Here is an 18,602-nt window from a genome sequence, read left to right on the forward strand (position 1 = left end):
TGCCTAGGCAGGAAACTCTATAACATTTCAGACAAATGGCTGTCCAATCTCTTCTTAAAAACGTCCAGTGTTGGAGCATTCGCAGCTTCTGGAGGCAACTTCTGTTCCACTGATTAATTGTACTAAATTTCTCTTTAATTCTCGGTTGCTTCTCTCCTTGATTAGTTTCCACCCGTTGCTTCTTGTCCTGCTCTCAGGTGCCTTGGAAAATAGTTTGACTCCCTCTTCTTTGTGGCAGCCCCTGAGATATTGGAACACTGCTAAAAATGTATTTTGGGATAAGGTTTCTTGAGTACTTTCTCCGTAATGCTCTGGTCTGGTTGAAAGATTTAATTGAATGATTTAAAGCTTATATTATCCATTTAGTCCAAGTCATTTGAATTTATTGTTTGAAAATGGGCCAAGGGGCCATGTTCTTGGCGCTTCTGCTGTTTGTCCCGTATGTGATGCTAACATGACATAAGTGTCTGTGTTTATTTTGTGCTTTTCTGAGTAATTTTAAGACATGCTTCCTTGGATTTATGAAAGGCAGATAAAATCCTCAAATTCATGGTTCAGTGCTCGAATTAAGAGATTTGCTTTCCACCTGAGTCTAAATGGAAAGAAACATTTGATCTTGTTTGCAAAGAATTTGCTTTGTAGCTCTCTCTTAGATTCTGTTGTGGCTCACCAGTGGAGCTGGCAGCAGATTCTGACAGTGAGGAGGTTGGGGAAGAACCTGGGCCAATCCTGGAGTCTGGGGAAGGCGATAGATAGATAGATAGATAGATAGATAGATAGATAGATAGATAGATAGATAGATAGATAGATAGATAGATAGATAGATGATAGATAGATAGATAGATAGATAGATAGATAGATGATAGATAGATAGATGATAGATAGATAGATAGAAAAAAGAAAGATAGATAGATAGTAAAAAGAAAGAAAGATAGATGATAAAAAGATAGATAGATAGATAGATAGATAGATAGATAGATGATAGATATAGATAGATAGATGATAGATAGATAGATAGATAGATAGATAGATAGATAGATAGATAATGATGGATGGATGGATAGATTAGATGGATGGATGGATGGATGGATAGATAGATAGATAGATAGATAGATAGATAGATAGATAGATAGATAGATAGATAGATAGATAGATAGATAGATAGATAGATAATGAGGGTGGATGGATGGATGGATGGATGGATGGATGGATGGATGGATGGATAGATAGATAGATAGATAGATAGATAGATAGATAGATAGATAGATAGATAGATAGATAGATAGATAGATAGATAGATAATGAGGATGGGTGGGTGATGGATGGATGGATGGATAGATAGTAGAGACATGTATCTGTTCTCTTCATAAACTTTATTATTTGGAGTTTTAAGAAGAATGGGATGGTACAGGACAAAAGACAGAATCATTTATTTTGATTTATTCTTCACCTACCTTCATTTCTGCAGTTTCTCCATTTCTTCTGTTCGACTTTGACAAAACTGAGGACTTTTGAGTTTACATTTTACCTCTCGCCCGAGTGCCAGCCGAGCATTTTGTCCTGGGTTTCCCGTAATCTTTTCTTAACCCCCCCCCCCCAATCTCTTTCCTCCCTTCCCTTCACTAGCATTGCAACGTCTTCATTAAAAAAAAAAAAAAACCTCTCCAGATCCAGAGATCAGCTCATCCCTTTAAAAGCCCCGTGGCACATAGCACGCCTGCCTTTGTTCCGACAAAATCCGCTAAGAGACATGACCTCTTGCTGTACGGTATGCGCGCGCGGGGGGGGGTGGGGAGACAAAGCCCTGCTCTGCCACTCATTTTGTTTTTGAGGGCTTGTTTGTTTGTCTTAGCGAACTTTGCTTTTAATATCATTTTTCACTTAAAAAGTTGGCAGCTGCCTCCTCCAGTTATTTGAAAAAGCAGGGCCGAGAGCTCCGCAGATCGTTTCCAAGAATCACAGTGCAAGCCAGTAGTTGCTACAGTTTTAAGATGGCACGTCTTGGAGGGAGGAACGGAGAGGTCTGGAATTAATGAAATAGTCGCAGCAACATCAAAGGATTCTTTTTTTTTTTTTCATAAAGCGTCTTCTCGGCCTGCAATTTTTACAGTTGGAGGAGACAAAAGGGCGGGGAAGCATTTGGCTCGATCAAGGTTCACTTGTAGTTGAGGGCGGCACAAATTGTGTGGCTTTAAGGAAGCCGCAATCTTTCTGCTTTATTTTAAAAAATCATGCCGGGAGGTTTTTCACGATGGATGGATGGATGGATGGATGGATGGATGGATGGATGGATGGATGGATGGATGGATGGATGGATGGATAGATGGGATAGATAGATAGATAGATAGATAGATAGATAGATAGATAGATAGATAGATAGATAGATAGATAGATGATAGATAGATGATAGATAGATGATAGATGATAGATAGATGATAGATAGATAGATAGATAGATAGATAGATAGATAGATGATAGATAGATAGATAGATAGATAGATAGATGATAGATAGAATAGATAGATAGATAGATAGATGATAGATAGATAGATAGATAGATAGATAGATAGATAGATAGATAGATAGATAGATAGATGATAGATGTAAATAGATGGACAGACATGATAAAGAAGACTGGATGGATGGATGGATGGATGGATGGATGGATAGATGATAGATAGATAGACAGACAGACAGACAGATGATAGATAGATAGATAGATAGATAGATAGATAGATAGATAGATAGATAGATAGATTGATAGATGATAGATAGATAGATAGATAGATAGATGATAGATAGATAGATAGATGATAGATAGATAGATAGATGATAGATGTAAATAGATGGACAGACATGATAAAGAAGACTGGATGGATGGATGGATGGATAGATGATAGATGATAGATAGACAGACAGACAGACAGACAGACAGACAGATAGATAGATAGATAGATGATAGATGTAAATAGATGGACAGACATGATAAAGAAGACTGGATGGATGGATGGATGGATGGATGGATGGATGGATGGATGGATGGATGGATGGATGGATATAGATGGAAGGAGGGATGGGCAGACATGATAAAGAAGACTGGATGGATGGATGGAGATGGAAGGAGGGATGGGCAGACATGATAAAGAAGATGATGGATGGATAGATGGATGGATGGATATGGAAGGTGGGATGGACAGACATGATAAAGAAGACTGGATGGATGGATGGATGGATGGATGGATGGATGGATGGATGGATATGGAAGGTGGGATGGACAGACATGATAACAAAGACTGGATGGATGGATGGATGGATGGATGGATGGATGGATGGATGGATGGATGGATGGATGGATAGATAGATAGAACAGACAGACAGACAGATAACCACTGTTATTCCATTGATTAGGTAATGTAATTATTCATTTCTATCATCTATTTGCCATCTATCTATTATTTCTATTTATCTCTGTATCTCTCTATATCTATCATTCTATCATATCTCTCCCTCCCCCCCTCTCAAATAATCCATGTGTTGTGTCCAAGTAACATTTGTTGCTTTTATTACTCGTTTGCAGCATTACAAGGTAATCTGGCCATATATTAAACTCCCTACTTTCATTTATGTACAGGGCATGCCACCTCATTCCAAAATGTTAACTCACATTGTCCATCAGGAATGAAATAATGAGGTAATAACAGTTTTAAAACTTTACGGTGTTCACTGTCCCTAGGAATCAACGTCTTAAAAATAATCAATGTTGGTATTTGCCTCAGCAGAGTACTAGAATTCAGAAGTTCCAAGTTTCTACAATGGGCATTATAGATAAGTTTGCATAATTCTCTTTTAATATGTGTATTTGGCCATTATAGTAAAATACGGCAAATGGTACTGGGTATCCTATCTGTCTCCAAAGAGTTACAGGCTATTATTTTCCTTCAATTTAAGGCAGCATTAAACTTTAACCCTTTCCTTTTGTTTTTAATGATACCAGAATCTTATTCCACCCATCGTCCCAAGTTTCTATTCCCTTGTCCAGGTAACACTGTAAGTTGCATGACTGCTGTTTTTATCAGGGAAAGGAAAGTTTTCAAGGGCAACTTAGCTTAGAAGCCGAAATTGTCATTTATATTATCAAAACATTTCTGCGGATGATAAAGCAGGACCTAAGTTATTCCCCAAAGTCTTAAAAAAAACCCAAGACATTGATAAGGTAAAGGTAAAGGTTCCCCTAGCACATCTGTGCTAGTCGTTCCCGACTCTAGGGGGCGGTGCTCATCTCCGTTCCAAAGCCGGAGAGCCAGCGCTGTCCGAAGACGTCTCCGTGGTCATGTGGCCGGCATGACTCAACACCAAAGGCGCACAGAACGCTGTTCCCTTCCCACCAAAGGTGGTTCCTATTTTTCTACTTGCATTTTTATGTGCTTTCGAACTGCTAGGTTGGCAGAAGCTGGGACAAGTCACGGGAGCTCACTCCGTTACGCGGCGCTAGGGATTCAAACTGCCGAATTGCTGACCTTTGATTGACAAGCTCAGTGTCTTCGCCACTGATCCAACCAGTACTAAGTCCCTGAAATGGATTAAATTAAGAACTGTCCCCTTTTTAAGAGCCTAAGATACCCATGAAACCAAAGACTTTGGCCACCTAATGAGAAGGAAGGACTCCCTGGAGAAGATCCTCATGCTGGGAACGATGGAGGGCAAAAGAAGAAGAAGGGGACGGCAGAAAAGGAGGTGGCTGGATGGAGTCACCGAAGCAGCCGGCATGAGCTTCAATGGACTCCAGAGGATGGTAGAGGACAGGAAGGCCTGGAGGAACGTTGTCCATGGGGTTGCGATGGGTCGGACATGACTCATCGCAACTAAGGACAACAAGATACTCATGCTGGCTACAGAACTTCAAAGGATATAATTTCCTGTGTCAAATGGATCTATTATTATACTGTACAGTTTCGAATATGTGCAGGATTTGAGAGTATATCTAACATAGGAAGCATTTTAGATGGAGTGGTGGCTTTCCTGGAATCTCCGTTTGATCTACGGTCCCGTGCCATCTGAAAGTGATTGCGTGGTTCCTTGTTTCCAGACAAAGAGCATTGTCCCCTCCCAAGAAAGCTGCTTCTTTTGGTTCTAGATCGATTCTGGAACAGTCCGATATCCAGGGTCTCCTTGTCTAGCAGTCAGTGTGTACAAGATTATCTTACATTCTTTGTCGCAGAGAAGATGGGTTTTCCGGGAAACATGCGGAACTCTCCCCCCCCCCCCTCCTCTGGAAGAGGGTGCTGTCTCCTTCAGTGGAACGTGTTAGGATTCGGCCTAATCATCATCACCACTTTTTTCAGGGAATACGATCCTCCCCGGAATTCGGCCCAGTAGACTCCATCTTGATAGCGACTCCGGTAATGGCCTCCTCGGTACCAGACGCCGTTGAGGTTTGAGTGTGCGCAGGCGTTGTACCACCAGCCCCCTTTCTGATAGTGGGCGCAGTTGCCTGGAAGAGAAATAAGGAGACCGCGTTCAGAATGGAGGAGTTTTACTGACGGAGAGGACGATTTATCAGTGGAACGGAGGTTGCCTCCAGAAGTTGTGGGTCTTGCTCCATCACAGAAGGCCTTCAAGAAGAGACTGGACAGCCACTGGAATGGCATAGGGCTTCCTGCCTAAGCAGGGGGTTAGACCAGAAGACCTCAGAGGTCCCTTCCAATATTTATTAACCCTGTGTATCCAAACACATTTGGCCAATAAAGAATATTCCATTCTACTCTACTATACTCTACTCTACATTCTATTCTTAATTTCTATTCTATTCTTAATTTCTATTCTATTCTTAACTTCTATTCTTAATTTCTATTCTATTCTTAATTTCTATTCTATTTATTTTTAATTTCTATTCTATTCTTAATTTCCTTTCTATTCTTAATTTCTATTCTATTCTTCATTTCTTTTCTATTCTATTCTATTCTTCATTTCTATTCTATTCTTCATTTCTATTCTATTCTTCATTTCTATTCTATTTATTTTTAATTTCTATTCTAGTCTTCATTTCTTTTCTATTCTTCATTTCTTTTCTATTCTTCATTTCTATTCTTCATTTCTATTCTATTCTTCATTTCTATTCTATTCTATTTATTCTTAATTTCTATTTTATTTATTCTCAATTTCTATTCTGTTCTTAATTTCTATTCTACCCTATATACTCTACTCTATTCCCATTCCCATTCCATATAAGCTTTAATGCACATTCCCTCTGAATTCAGGTTTTTTGTACCTGTGTATACATCATGGTCTCTATCCAGTGTGGTGAATTGTTTTCCGTTGTGCCACGTAAAGGAATCTCCTGCATTCCCGTTGTATCGCCCCACTCGCAACTTATAGAATTCACTTTCCGGCTCTAGACGGAAGCTGGCGTATTCCGCGAAAACTTTGCGTCCCGACCAGTCCTCCATGGTTACCAACAGCTTGTAGTTGCCTTGGTTGGTCAGCCAGTAAATGTTTTCCAACCCCAGCCAGTACTCTCCATCGATGTTACCAAACCCTTGCTACAAGAAAACAACAACAACAACAAAGGCAATGAATGATCCTCCAGTATTGATTTTACAAATAAGATTCGCAAATCATAGGTAGCGGTGATGTAGCAGTTGTTAAATTTCTGCGACTCTCAATGTTTTGGGGGCCAAGGTAATTGTAAGTTTTAGTTGTGCACCACCCAGAGTTGGTCTAAGCGGTCTCTAAATTTGATAAATAAATAAAATTGGGCAGCCATTTTGCAGAGATCAGCCTGGCAGCGCTCCAAGCCAGAGAAGGTCTGCGACTGTAAATCCTCCTTTGAAAGACTTTGCTGGATGGGAATGAGAGGAATTCACAATAACTTAATAAAAGTTTTTTTTGTCGGGACCAGGAGTTTGCTTCCTGCTCTCGGGAAGCCTCAGTCAGAACAGGTCAATAAAAAACTCAAGAGGGATAGGAGCTGGATCGTTTGTGGCAACATAAAGTCTCTAAGCTAATGATACATTTAACTCCACCTCCTACCTCTGCCGTTCCAGACCTACAAAGTCAAATGCTCTTAAACGTTCTCGACAAATTCCCCTCGTAAAAAAACCCCGTGACTCTAGAGAAGATTTCCCTCCCTCGCTGAACGGCATCATGATTGAGCCTCACCTTATACGTTTCCCAGTTCCTGAAGAAATTAACCGAGCCATCCAAACGCCTTTGAATTACGGTCCAGCCGCCGGGGTCTTGCCGCTGATCGCACCAGACCTGCATCAGTCGGTTGGCGTTTTCAGGTTTGACAAGATAGATGGAGCTGGTCCCGTGGCCGTCTTCTAGAGCTTGTAAACAGTCTCGCCAAGGACCTGATGGGAAATAAAAAAGAGAGCATATGTCTGTCTTCTACGGCGCATCATCTCGATTCTAGACGGAGCCCGATGAAGTTTTCTGGCAGGTTCTTGTTTTATGAGCACCAAACACCGTTTTCCTTGCTAAATTCTAGCCTGCGGCTTTCTACACTTAGAAGTACAGTCTTGTGTTTTATGACTGGGGGAAAAAATGATAAAGGATGAAAAAGGAAGCAGTGAAAATATATTGGGCGTGAAGTAAATCCCCTTGGTACTCTTTCAGTCTTAGAGGGATGTTGTCCTTCATCAGTGCCAAACACTTTGGTAGCATCACGGTAAAGCTATGTGGTATTTTACTACCCTGTTTCCCTGAAAATAAGACCTCCCTGGATAATAAGCCCAATCGGGCTTTTGAGTGCATGTGCTAAAATAAGCCCTTCCCTGAAAATAAACCCTAACATTATCAGTGCTAGCCATGGCTGATGTTCTAATTTATTTCTTTTTTTTTATACACATACTAGCCGATAACCCGGTATTGCCAGGGTATTTATTTATAGGGGGAAAATGTCCGGACCAAACGTAATTTCTAATGTTGGATTTTCCTCCTTACCAGAGGGAGCCTTCTTGTGGAGTACTGCGAAGCCGTTACCATGGCAACTCCACTGCACGGTACTGTAGAAGCCATTTTATGGCAGTACAGTAGAAGCCATTTGAAGGCACAACAGGCTGTATCTTAACAGTACACACACCCGAGGGGTTTTAGTTGTGTGTTACCCCCCACAGTATTTGTTTCCAGAGAGTAAGTCAACTTCCAGATGTTCCAGAGTTATGTAGAGTTACGTGTGTGTTTGTGTGTGTATGTTGCATTTGTGCTGATAAATAAATAAAGGGAGACTAGTATAGATCTATTTCAAGCTATTTGGCTCTCAGCAGCTAGCCATACCTTTACTGGGATTCGAACCTGGGCTGTTTTTACATGTTAGGCAGTTGTGTTGGCCTCTAAGCCACAAGCTCTCCTCTCCTTATCAGCTGAGCCAAGGAAATAATTAAGTGTTATGTCAAAACACCTTGTACATCCAAATAACACTTAACACGCTAGCTGATTAGAGCTAAATAGCTTGAAATAGATCTGTACTAGTCTCCCTGTATTTATTTATCAATGTAAAATGCTTACGTTTAGATAAATGTCCACTTTTTAGAACTTTAGGAGAAAGGATTATCACTGGCCGCCCAGGTATTGTAAGATTGTTTGGAATCTCCCTTAAACACTGTGTGTGTGTGTGCGCGCGCACGTGTGTGTGCGTGTGTCCTTCTGCACTTGTGTCAGTCACACTTTATGCACTAAGCTTCATGCTGCAGGCAGAAGTAGAGGAAGGAGCCATTTAACAGATTTTTTTTTAAAAAAACATCGTTTCACATATTAATGTATCTGACAAGGTCTGGCAGGCGGAGCTGTTGGCATCCTCTCTCGGTTTCTGAATTATTTCCCAAAGACAAGAGTTTTCCACTCTTTTTTTTTTTTAAACCCAACTGGTTTAAACACATCGTAACTCAAAGTGTGGGGTTTTTTTCCCTCCCTTTGTCTCCGGATAGTTTTTGCTAATTAAGATTTTAAAAAATGGCTGTTGGTGATTTCACAAAGTTCTGTTTGACTAAGAGTCCTGTTCTTTTTCATCGTCTTTTTAAAAGTTTCTTAGGTGAAGGAGAGGGGGGGGGGGGAAAGAGGTAGGGAGGGAGGAAGGAAGTAAAAGAGAAAGGATGGAGGAAGGAAGGCGATGGAAGGAAGAAAGATAAAAAGAATCGAGGGAGAGACAGTTAAACCAAGAGTTAATTTATCCTGCCAGTTGAACACATCATAACTCAAAGCACCTTCTCTCCTGATAGTTTTCCCTAATTAAGATTTTAAAAAATGGCTGTTGGTGATTTCATGTAGAAGTTTCGTTTGACTAAGAGTCCTGTTCTCTTTCATCGTCTTTTTAAAAGTTTCTTAGGTGAATGAGAGAAAGAGAGAGAGAGAGAGAGAGAGAGAAAGTGCTTTTCATGGTTGTTTATTAAGAACTCTCTGGCATTAGCTTCCCCTCCTGGGAATCCCACTTATAACCATTCCTTTGGGCTTATTAATCTAATTGTTCAGATTCAATAAAGAGAGCTTGTTTATCCTCTGAACTGTAATAACCCCTTCTCCTTCCCCCTCAAAAGCCCAGGGTTCTTTCCCCCAGATTTAAAAACCTTATGGCAAAAAAACCCTCCCAACAAAAACCAAGGTATTAAAATATCAGGAGGAGAAATGCAGTGCATTGCATGACATTAGAAGAGTAGCTGAGAGGGTGGGTTTCTCTGTTTTTTTTTTTCTCTCTTTCCCCTGGCTGATGAAACCTTCCCAGCGTAGCCCTTAGCTCCAAGGAAGTTTTCCATAATTGGATCAAGGAAAATAAAACTCGCCCTGTGTTCCCATCCAAAGAGTAGGAGGTAGACTTCCCTAAGGAGCTACGTGTAAGATGGAGGGGGAAGCAGATCACTCTTCATGCTAAGTAGAATGGAAGATAGAATTGGGAAGGGGAGGGAAGGGAAGGGAAGGGAAGGGAAGGAAGGAAGGAAGGAAGGAAGGAAGGAAGGAAGGAAGGAAAGAAAAGAGAAAGGATAGAGAGAAGGAAGAAGATGGAGGGAGGGAAGGGAGATTAAAAGAAGGGAGGAACAGAGGGAAGGAAGGAGATGGAGGGAAGAGGAGATGAAAAGTGAAGGAGAGGGAGGGAAGGAAAAGAAGGATGCAGGGAAGGAAGGAGATGGAAGGAAGATTAAAAGAAGGGCAGGACAGAGGGAAGGGAGGGAGGAGATGGAAGGAGGGAAGGAAAAAGGGAAGGAGGAGATGAAAAGCGGAGGGGAGGGAGGGGAGGAAGGAAATGAGATAGAAAGAAAAAGAAAAGAGGGATGGAGGGAAGGAAGGAGATGAAGAGAAGTGAGGGAGAGGGGAGGCAGGGGGAAAGGAGCTGAAAAGAGGGAGAGAGGAAGAAAAGGAAGGAGATGGAGAGACGGAAGGAAGGAAAAGAGAAAGAATGGAGGAGAGGAAATGAAATGGAAAGAGAGATAGAGGGAATGAAGAAGATGAAGAGAAGGGAGAGAGGGGAGGCAGGGAGAAAGGAGATGAAAAGGAGAGAGGAAGAGAAGGAAGGACAGGAAGAGCAGAGGGAGGGAAGGAGCGAAGGAAGGAAGAAAGGAAGGAAGGAAGGAAGGAAGGAGATGAAAAACCAGAATCCCTTAACAGCAATCTTACTAACTTAACAACTGTAGCAATTCATTAAACAACCGTGGCAAGAAAGATCGTGAAAATGGGGGGCGGGGACTCACTTAACAACCGTCTCGCTTAGCAATAAAAATCTTGGCCAAGGACCACCATAATGCCAATATGGCCACCGCCCGGCTATCTGGAAGAGAAATTTGGATCTCTTTTGCCGCCGTAACACGAAGGCTGCCTGCATCCAGTCCGTTGTCCAGACTGAAAAAAAAAACCGATCGGTTGACCCACCTGACGGCTTGTCAGTAGAAGTCGGGACGCTGGTGACAGGTGGCATAGTCGGGAGGCTTGGCGGCAGAGCCTTCAAATTCTGGTCGCTCTGTATTTCGTTGGTGGATATTTGGTTGGTGATGCGGTTGTACGTGGGCGGCTGGTAGACGCGATTCGGCGGCGGCTGCGGCTGGAGGACCGTCTTGAGGCCCGGCGTTCTTTGGCAGTGCTCTTCCAGCTGGGCGATCACCGTCGATTGATTATTGGCGATGGTGACCAGGGTTTGGTACTTGTGCTCCAGGTCCTTATACTTATTAGCCAGCTGCAGCATATCGGCTGTCTGGTTCAAGATCCTGTTCTCCAGCTGGGAGAGCTCCAGCGCATTGTCCCGCTTCCGGATGATCTCGTGCAGCAGCTGCATGTACAGCTGGGTGACGCGGGAATTCATATTGCGGCTCTCTTTCCGCAGCAGCTTGACCTCGCTGACGATGCCGCCGTCCACCTCCACCAGCTGCTGCAGGGTCTCTATCTGCCTCTTCTGCTTCAGGAGCTCATGGTTGAGAAGGTCCACCTCTTGCTTGTTGACCCTGTTCTCTAGGAGGATGGCGTCCGGTTCCTTGGAGTTCACGCAAATGGCCCCAGTTACCTTTTGCTGTGGGACAATGAATGTGTAGGTGCATTTCTCCTGCGCCTCGCTGGAGCGCCTGTATCGGTGTCCGTAAACGAATTCTCGCGTCCCTCCTGCCACGCGGCTTTCGACACCTTCGGGCTTCTGAGCGTTGATACCCATGGTGGCCATTAGCAGCCAGCAAACCGCTGCCTTCATTGTCCTTAGTTCAGAAGGGACGGATTTATTTTATTATCTGCAGTCAACATAAAACAAATGGGAGATAGTGAATATAGTGATAACAAGAGCCCTTAGACTTATGTACCGCTTCATAGTGCTTTACGGCCCTCTCTAAGCGGTTTGCAGAGTCAGCCTCTTGTCCCCCAACAATCTGGGTCCTCATTTTACCCCCGTTGGAAGGATGGAAGGCTGAGTCAATCTTGAGCCAGTCAGGATCGAACTCCAGACTGTGGGCAGAGTTCGCCTGCAATACTGCATTCTAACCACTGTGCACCATGGAAAGGAGGGAGGGAGGGAGGAAGGAAGGAAGGAAGGAATTGGAAAAGCAAGAACAATAGCAATAGCTCTTAGACTTATATACCGCTTTACAGTGCTTTTACAGCCCTCTCTAAGCAGTTTACAGAGTCAGCATATTGCCCCCCAAAGTCTGGGTCTTCGTTTTACCGACCTCTGACGGATGGAAGGCCGAGTCAACCTTGAGCCTGGTGAGATTTGAACTGCCAAATTGCAGGCAGCCATCAGTCAGAAGTAGCCGCCTGCAGTACTGTATTCTAATCACTGTGCCACTGAGGCTCATAAATAAATAGACAAAGGGTCCATGGAGATTCTCCGTCATCCAGGTCACAGCTGTCCCCAAGATGCATGTTTTTTCCAAGGAGCAACTGGACTTTCTGGTTTTTCCCTGGAGACGTTTCCCTTCTCATCCCAGAAGCTTCCTCAGCTCTGACTGGATGGTGGGGGATGGAAGGGTTGATACTCCTTGCCGGGAGACATGGTCGTTTGTGTCCTTTTTAGAGAGAGATGTTGAGGCCGCTTGGAGGTGGCCTCAGGGTCACCTGAGTGGGGCCAACAGGTGTGGCGTCCACACAGTTCCAAAAAGGCATCACACCCATTTGCGCTGCACAGGTAACCCTGAAGAGGCAGATAAAACCTCCAAGTGGCCTCAAGGACTCTCTAAAAGGATGCAAATGACCAGCTGTCTGCAAGGAGTATCAACCCTTCCATTCCCCACCATCCAGTCAGAGCAGAAGAATCTTCTCGGATGAGAAGAGACACGTCCTCAGAGAAAAACAAGGAAGCCCAGTTGCACCTTGGGGAAAAAAAGCACCTTTGAGACAGTGGTGGGTTCCGGATCCCGGTGCGACGGGGCCCGGTGTCCACCACATGAATGCACGCAGCACGCGTATGCATCCTTACCTCCTGCAACGCTCCGCAATGCCTTCGTGATGCTCTAGCTGCTCGGTGGAGTGTCGCGCAGGCACCGTACACTCCGTTGCCCGTGTGCGGAAGCGCCGAAGAGCTCAAATACAGGTAAGGAGGGTAGGCGAGGCTGGCCCTCCGGAGCACCATCCCGGAACAGTACCTGGTGCTCCCGGCACGCACCGGTACGCCCATACCGGTGCGTACCGCCTGCAACCCACCACTGCTTTGAGATGAATATCCAGTAGCACCCGAGCAATCCGAACAGAGCAGCCTGTGTTAAAACATTAACTGATCTTTAGCAAATGCCTCCAAGTAGGGAACGGTTGCTTTAAACCACGGCAGAGTTCGAAAGAAACAGTTGTCCCTTTGTTGAACCACGCAGAGGAATCCGTTCCTCCCGTTGGCCGGACTGAACCTTCCAGAAGGTTCTGGGAAACCACCAGACGAGTCGGGTTTCACAGGGCTGTGGTTCGTTTAGTGGCGGCATTGAGCCTGTCCGGGCGAGGTAGCTGTCGGGGGGGGGGGGGTGGCAATCTGGGAGATGAAGTCCAGGCAGCTGAAGATGGCCAGGTTTTTGGAAAAGACGTTTGTTAGATGCTTGGAAGGACCTTATTATAATTCCTGTTTGGGAGTCGAGGGTTGAGGGCTGTCCACGTGGACCTCTCAAATTCTCGCACGGATATAAGACCGAAAGGCCCTTCGTGGTTAAAAGCAGGACGGTCTCTGGGGGACGTGGAAGATGGAGCAGACTAGTCTCACTTCAAAGCTTCCTCCCACCACCAACCAGTTAAAAAACTGTATAAACAGGAAACGGAAGCAGAAATCACAGCATCTTCTGCCCCCCAAGGAGGGCGAATCCTCGCAATTGGAATGGTCCCTCTCCGTATTTATACTTTCTTTCTTTCTTTCTTTCTTTCTTTCTTTCTTTCTTTCCTCCCTTCTGATCTTCCTTCCTCTTCCTTCCTTCCTTCTTCCTCCCTCCCTTCTATCTTTTTTCTTCCTTCCTTCCTCCCTCCCTTCTCATCTTGCTTCCTTCCTCTTCCTTTCTTCCTTTTTTCCTTCTTCCTCCCTCTCTTCTCATCTTTCTCCTTTCTTTCTCATCTTCCTTCCTTCCTCCTCCCTCCCTCCCTTCTCATCTTCCTCCCTCCCTTCTTTCTTCCCTTCCTTCCTCCTCCCTCCCTCCCTCTCATCTTCCTCCTTCCCTTCTTTCTTCCCTTCCTTACTCCGTCCTTCTTCCTCTCATCTTCCTCCCTCCCTTCTCATCTTCCTTTCTTCTTTCCTTCTTCCTCCCTCCCCTCCCTTCTCATCTTCCTCCCTCCCTTCTTCCTCCCTCCCTCCCTTCTTTCCTCCCTCCCTTTTGTAGATACCTGCCTATCTACTGTCTCCTTGGAGGCTTTTGAAAGTTTTTGCCAATCTTGTATGAGAAAACTGGCATGATAGAGAGATGAGCATTTTTAGAAAAGTTTTAAGTAACTACCAGCTCATTTAAGCCCTCATGCTGCCTTAACCTGCTCATACATCTCCGCGCCTCTTTCATTTCTCCTGTTCTCTGGTTGCACATATTTATGCATCTCACATACTTTCATTCTCCTTGGGCTTGGCCTCAACCATCCAAGGCAGTTTAAACCTGCTCACGATATATTAATAAGCCTCCTGCAATTTTCCTACTTACAAAGATGTCTTTTTTTAATCTCCCCTGCCCTCTAGACAATTCTTCCCTTTTTTCTCCCTTTTTTTCCCCCCAACGCAAGATAATAATCTTTTCTGTAACTTTCCAAAGGGAAATCTTGACAGAACTTTGCTGCTTTTTCTTTTATTGGGATGAGTATTTTTTCAGTGATCTCTGCCTGAATAACTTGGCATAAAAAAACAACAACAACGTTTCACAATTGCTAGACAGGATCCCAAATGGTTTCCTTAAGCTTCTTTTTTTTTTTCAGGACCTTCAACAAAAGGCTCACAGTTCGTAAAGAAATAGGAATTCCAACAGAATCCAACAGTCAATAAATCCACTGTTATAGAAACTAGATAGGGACGCTGGGGCTCAGTGGCTAAGAGGCTGAGCTTGTCGACCAGAATGGTTGGCAGTTCAGCAGTTCGAAACCCCAGCGCCGCGTAAGGGAGGGAGCTCCCATGACTTGTCCCAGCTTCTGCCAACTGAGCGGTTCGAAAGCACATAAAAAATGCAAGTAGAAAAATAGGGACCCCCTTTGGTGGGAAGGGAAGAGTGTTCCATGCACCTTCGGTGTTGAGTCATGCCGGCCACATGACCACGGAGACGTCTTTGGACAGCGCTGGCTCTTCGGCTTTGAAACAGAGATGAGCACCGCCCCCTAGAGTCGGGAACGACTAGCACAGATGTGCGAGAGGAACTTTTTTTTACCTTTATAGAAACTAGAGTTTCAACTTTTCTGATTAATCTCCAAAGGGTGAAATAATTCCAAGGTTTTATATTAGTTAAGGAAGTTGCTGAGATTTAAATTTGACAGATCTCTAGAAGAAGAGTGGGAGTAAAATCAAGAAGATCCATCTCTCTGAATCGATAAATTTGCCCAAGAATTAAAATTAAACTCAAACCTCTACTTAAATTCAAGTAGAGGAACAAAAAATAATAATAATTCGTGTATATAGCTAGTTAATGGATTTTCTTTTCCTGTTTGCTACATAGAATTTCAGCCCTGTTTTTCAAAAGGCAACTGGACTTTGTTTTTTCCTTGAAGTCATTTCGCTTCTCATCCAAGAAGCTTCTTCAGTTCCGTTTAGATCTGATGAAGCTTCTTGGTTGAGAAGCGAAATATCTTCAAGGAAAAAACAAAGTCCGACTGCCTTTTGAAAAAAAGCACCTTTGGGACAACCAGGACTTGGATGACCGAGAATCTCCATAGGAAATCATTTTTGTTTTAAGATTTGTTTGAAACACAAGAGTTATCGTGGGGTTTAATTAAGCTAGATATTTTCCAAAATGACGGATGATTTTCTTTTCCAGGTGTATTTTTGAATTACTTGTTAAAATTAAATACGAAGAGTTTTTGCAAGCTTCCCCAGTTTTGACAGCCCATATTATATAGGATCCGGAGCAGTGGTGAAATTCAAAAAAATTTACTACCAGTTCTGTGAGCATAGCGTGGCAGGGGAAGGATACTGAAAATCTCTATTTCTACCCCAGGGGAAGGATATTGCAAAATCCCCATTCCCACCTCTGTCTCTCTCTCCCTTCCCCCCCCCTCTCTCTCGTGTGTCTCTGTCTCTCTGTGTCACTTTCTCTATTTCTTTCTGTCTCTGTCTCTCTCTCTCTCTCTCTCTCTCTCTCATGTGTCTCTGTCTGTCTCTATTTCTGTCTCTCTCTCTCTTTGTCTCTCTCTGTCTCTCTCTCTGTGTCTCTCTGTCTATCTCTCTTTCTCTTTCTGTCTCTCTGTCTCTCTTTCTCTGTGTGTGTGTCTCTCTTTCTCTCTGTCTCTCTCTGTCTGTCTGTCTGTCTCTCTCTGTCCCTCTCTCTCTCTGTCTCTCTCTGTGTCTGTCTGTCTCTCTTTCTCTTTCTCTCTCTCTCTCTCTCTCTCTCTCTCTCTCTCTCTCTCTCTCTCTCTCTCTCTCTGTCTCTGTCTCTGTCTCTGTCTCTGTCTCTGTCTCCAGACACTTTTATTTACGCTGGCTAACAATCTCAGCTGTTCTCTTACAAATTCTTGGGCTCACGATTTTATCCCCCGGATTTGTCATTTAGGAATGTGATTTTAAAAAGGGTTACAAGAAAACTTTTTCCAGCAAAGAGGAATGACGATTGCATCCACGAAGATAAAGTACAAACTGAGCAGCATGAGATGTGTATACATTGTTAGATGCACAGGCACCAGAGCTCACAACACAACCACACACCGAGTCCATAGTTAAGTTACAGATTCCATCTCTGTAGCCCTGGATGCCTCTTGCTCTCTTTAGCAGTTCTCACTATGCTTTGCCTCTCTTAGTTAAAACACATTCAGAACACCGAATAACAGAGCTGGAAGGGACCTTGGAGGTCTTCTAGTCCAGCCCCCTCTGCTCAAGCAGGAAGTGCTATACCATCTCAGATAAATGGTTGGCCAATCTCTTCTTAAAAACCTCCAGTATGGAGCACCCACAACTTCTGGAGGCAAGTTGTTCCGCTGGTTAATTGTTTGTATAATTCAGCTAATAGGAATAGAGCTGGAAGGGACCTTGGAGGTCTTCTAGTCCAACTCCTTGTTCAAGCAGCAAACTCTAAACCAGTGTTTCTCAACCTTGTCAACTTGAAGATGTCTGGACTTCAACTCCCAGAATTCCCCAGCCAGCGAATGTCAAGTTGTCAAGTTGACAAGATTGAGAAACACTGTCCTAAACCTTCCCAGACAAATGACTCTCCAGTCTCTTCTTAACACCCCCAGTGATGGAGCAACCCCGACGCCTGGTGGCAAGGAGTTCCACTGGTTAATTGTTGCCACTGACGGGAAATTCCTCCACATTTCTCGGTTGCTTCTCTCCCTGGTTAGTTTCCATCCATTGCTTCTTGTCCTGCCTTCCGGTGCTTTGGAAAATAAGCTCAGAATTCAAGAGAGTGAGAGAAAACAATATTTCTTGCTTGGATCCTTGTTAGCTTTTGAAAAGTTTTCTCGCCTAACAATCCCGTAATGAGTAAGATCTGCTGGCACTCGGCAGCAAATCTTCACGTCTCAATGAATGAAAACATATAAAAGGCCCAGTGTTCCCACCATGTGGCATTTCTTCCAGGGGGTCGGAATATAAATAAACCACAGCCTGTATCCATCTATCAACGCGCCACATTATAAGACCCGTTTGATTGGGGGAAGGGGTGTGAAAAGTCGTAAAAAAAAATCTCACCCACATAAATCACAATACTGTAGGATTTTTAGAAGGAAAATAAAAAAAAGACACTGGTTTTTCTGAAGTTTTAAACCTCATCTATTAGGCGTGCATCCTAGTCCTGGATTATTACTGCCTGTTTCGTTAAAATCTTTCGGGGGTGTGTGTGTTTGGGGGGGAAGGACATTTTAAATAGAATAACAGAATTGGAAGGGACCTTGAAGGTCTTCTAGTCCAACCCCCCGCTCAGACAGGAAACCCTACACCACTTCAGACAAATGGCTATCCAATCTCTTCTTCCAGTATCGGAGCATTATCCAATCAAAACTTCCAGTATTGGACCATCCACAACTTCTGGAGGCAAGTTGTTCCATTGATTAATTGATCTCACTGTCCTTAGTCCTGGGTTGCTTCTGTCCTTGATTAGTTTCCACCCATTGTTTCTTGTCCTTAGTTCTACGTTGCTTCTTTCCTTGATTAGTTTCCACCCATTGCTTCTTGTTCTACTCTCGGGTGCTTTGGAGAATAGCTTGACTCCCTCTTCTTTGGGGCAACCCCTGAGATATTGGAAGACTGCTATCCTGTCTCCCCTAGTCCTTCTTTTCATTAAACTAGACATACCCAGTTCCTGTAACCATTTTTCATATGTTTTATCCTCCAGTCCCCTAATCCTCTTTGTTGCTCTTCTCTGCACTCTTTCTAGAGTCTCCACATCTTTTCTACATCGTGGCGACCAAAATTGGACGCTGTATTCCAAGAGGTTGCAAAACCCTCTTCGACTGTAGCCTCAAACTTCACCCTTGCCATCTCGTCTTAGTACCGTTCCATCAGTTATTTGCCAAATATTCCACTCTGCTTAGTTTAGATCAGAGGTCTTCAAACTT

The 18,602-nt window shown here is 43.7% G+C and overlaps 2 protein-coding genes across 5 annotated transcripts in view; one reads left to right on the top strand and one right to left on the bottom strand.

Annotated features, from left to right (window-relative positions):
• The window catches only part of RALGPS1 (Ral GEF with PH domain and SH3 binding motif 1), a 123,697-nt gene that overhangs the window by 51,776 nt on the left and 53,319 nt on the right, over nucleotides 1-18,602 (top strand). The gene's annotated exons all lie outside the window — the stretch shown is intronic.
• ANGPTL2 (angiopoietin like 2) overlaps nucleotides 3,545-18,602 on the bottom strand; it is a 16,235-nt gene continuing 1,177 nt past the window's right edge. Inside the window, exons 2-5 of the mRNA XM_087704740.1 lie at nucleotides 10,857-11,698; nucleotides 7,158-7,351; nucleotides 6,268-6,538; nucleotides 3,545-5,490 (exon numbers count right to left, since the gene is read on the bottom strand). Of these exons, the coding sequence (XP_087560866.1) occupies nucleotides 5,291-5,490; nucleotides 6,268-6,538; nucleotides 7,158-7,351; nucleotides 10,857-11,661 (1,470 nt within the window). The 5' untranslated portion in view covers nucleotides 11,662-11,698 and the 3' untranslated portion in view covers nucleotides 3,545-5,290. The remainder of the gene's footprint in view (nucleotides 5,491-6,267; nucleotides 6,539-7,157; nucleotides 7,352-10,856; nucleotides 11,699-18,602) is intronic.

This window comes from Thamnophis sirtalis, unplaced genomic scaffold, assembly GCF_051295495.1.
Source record: "Thamnophis sirtalis isolate CommonGarterSnake01/CBP01778 unplaced genomic scaffold, rThaSir2_p1.2 scaffold_2, whole genome shotgun sequence".
Classification (NCBI taxonomy): domain Eukaryota; kingdom Metazoa; phylum Chordata; class Lepidosauria; order Squamata; family Natricidae; genus Thamnophis; species Thamnophis sirtalis.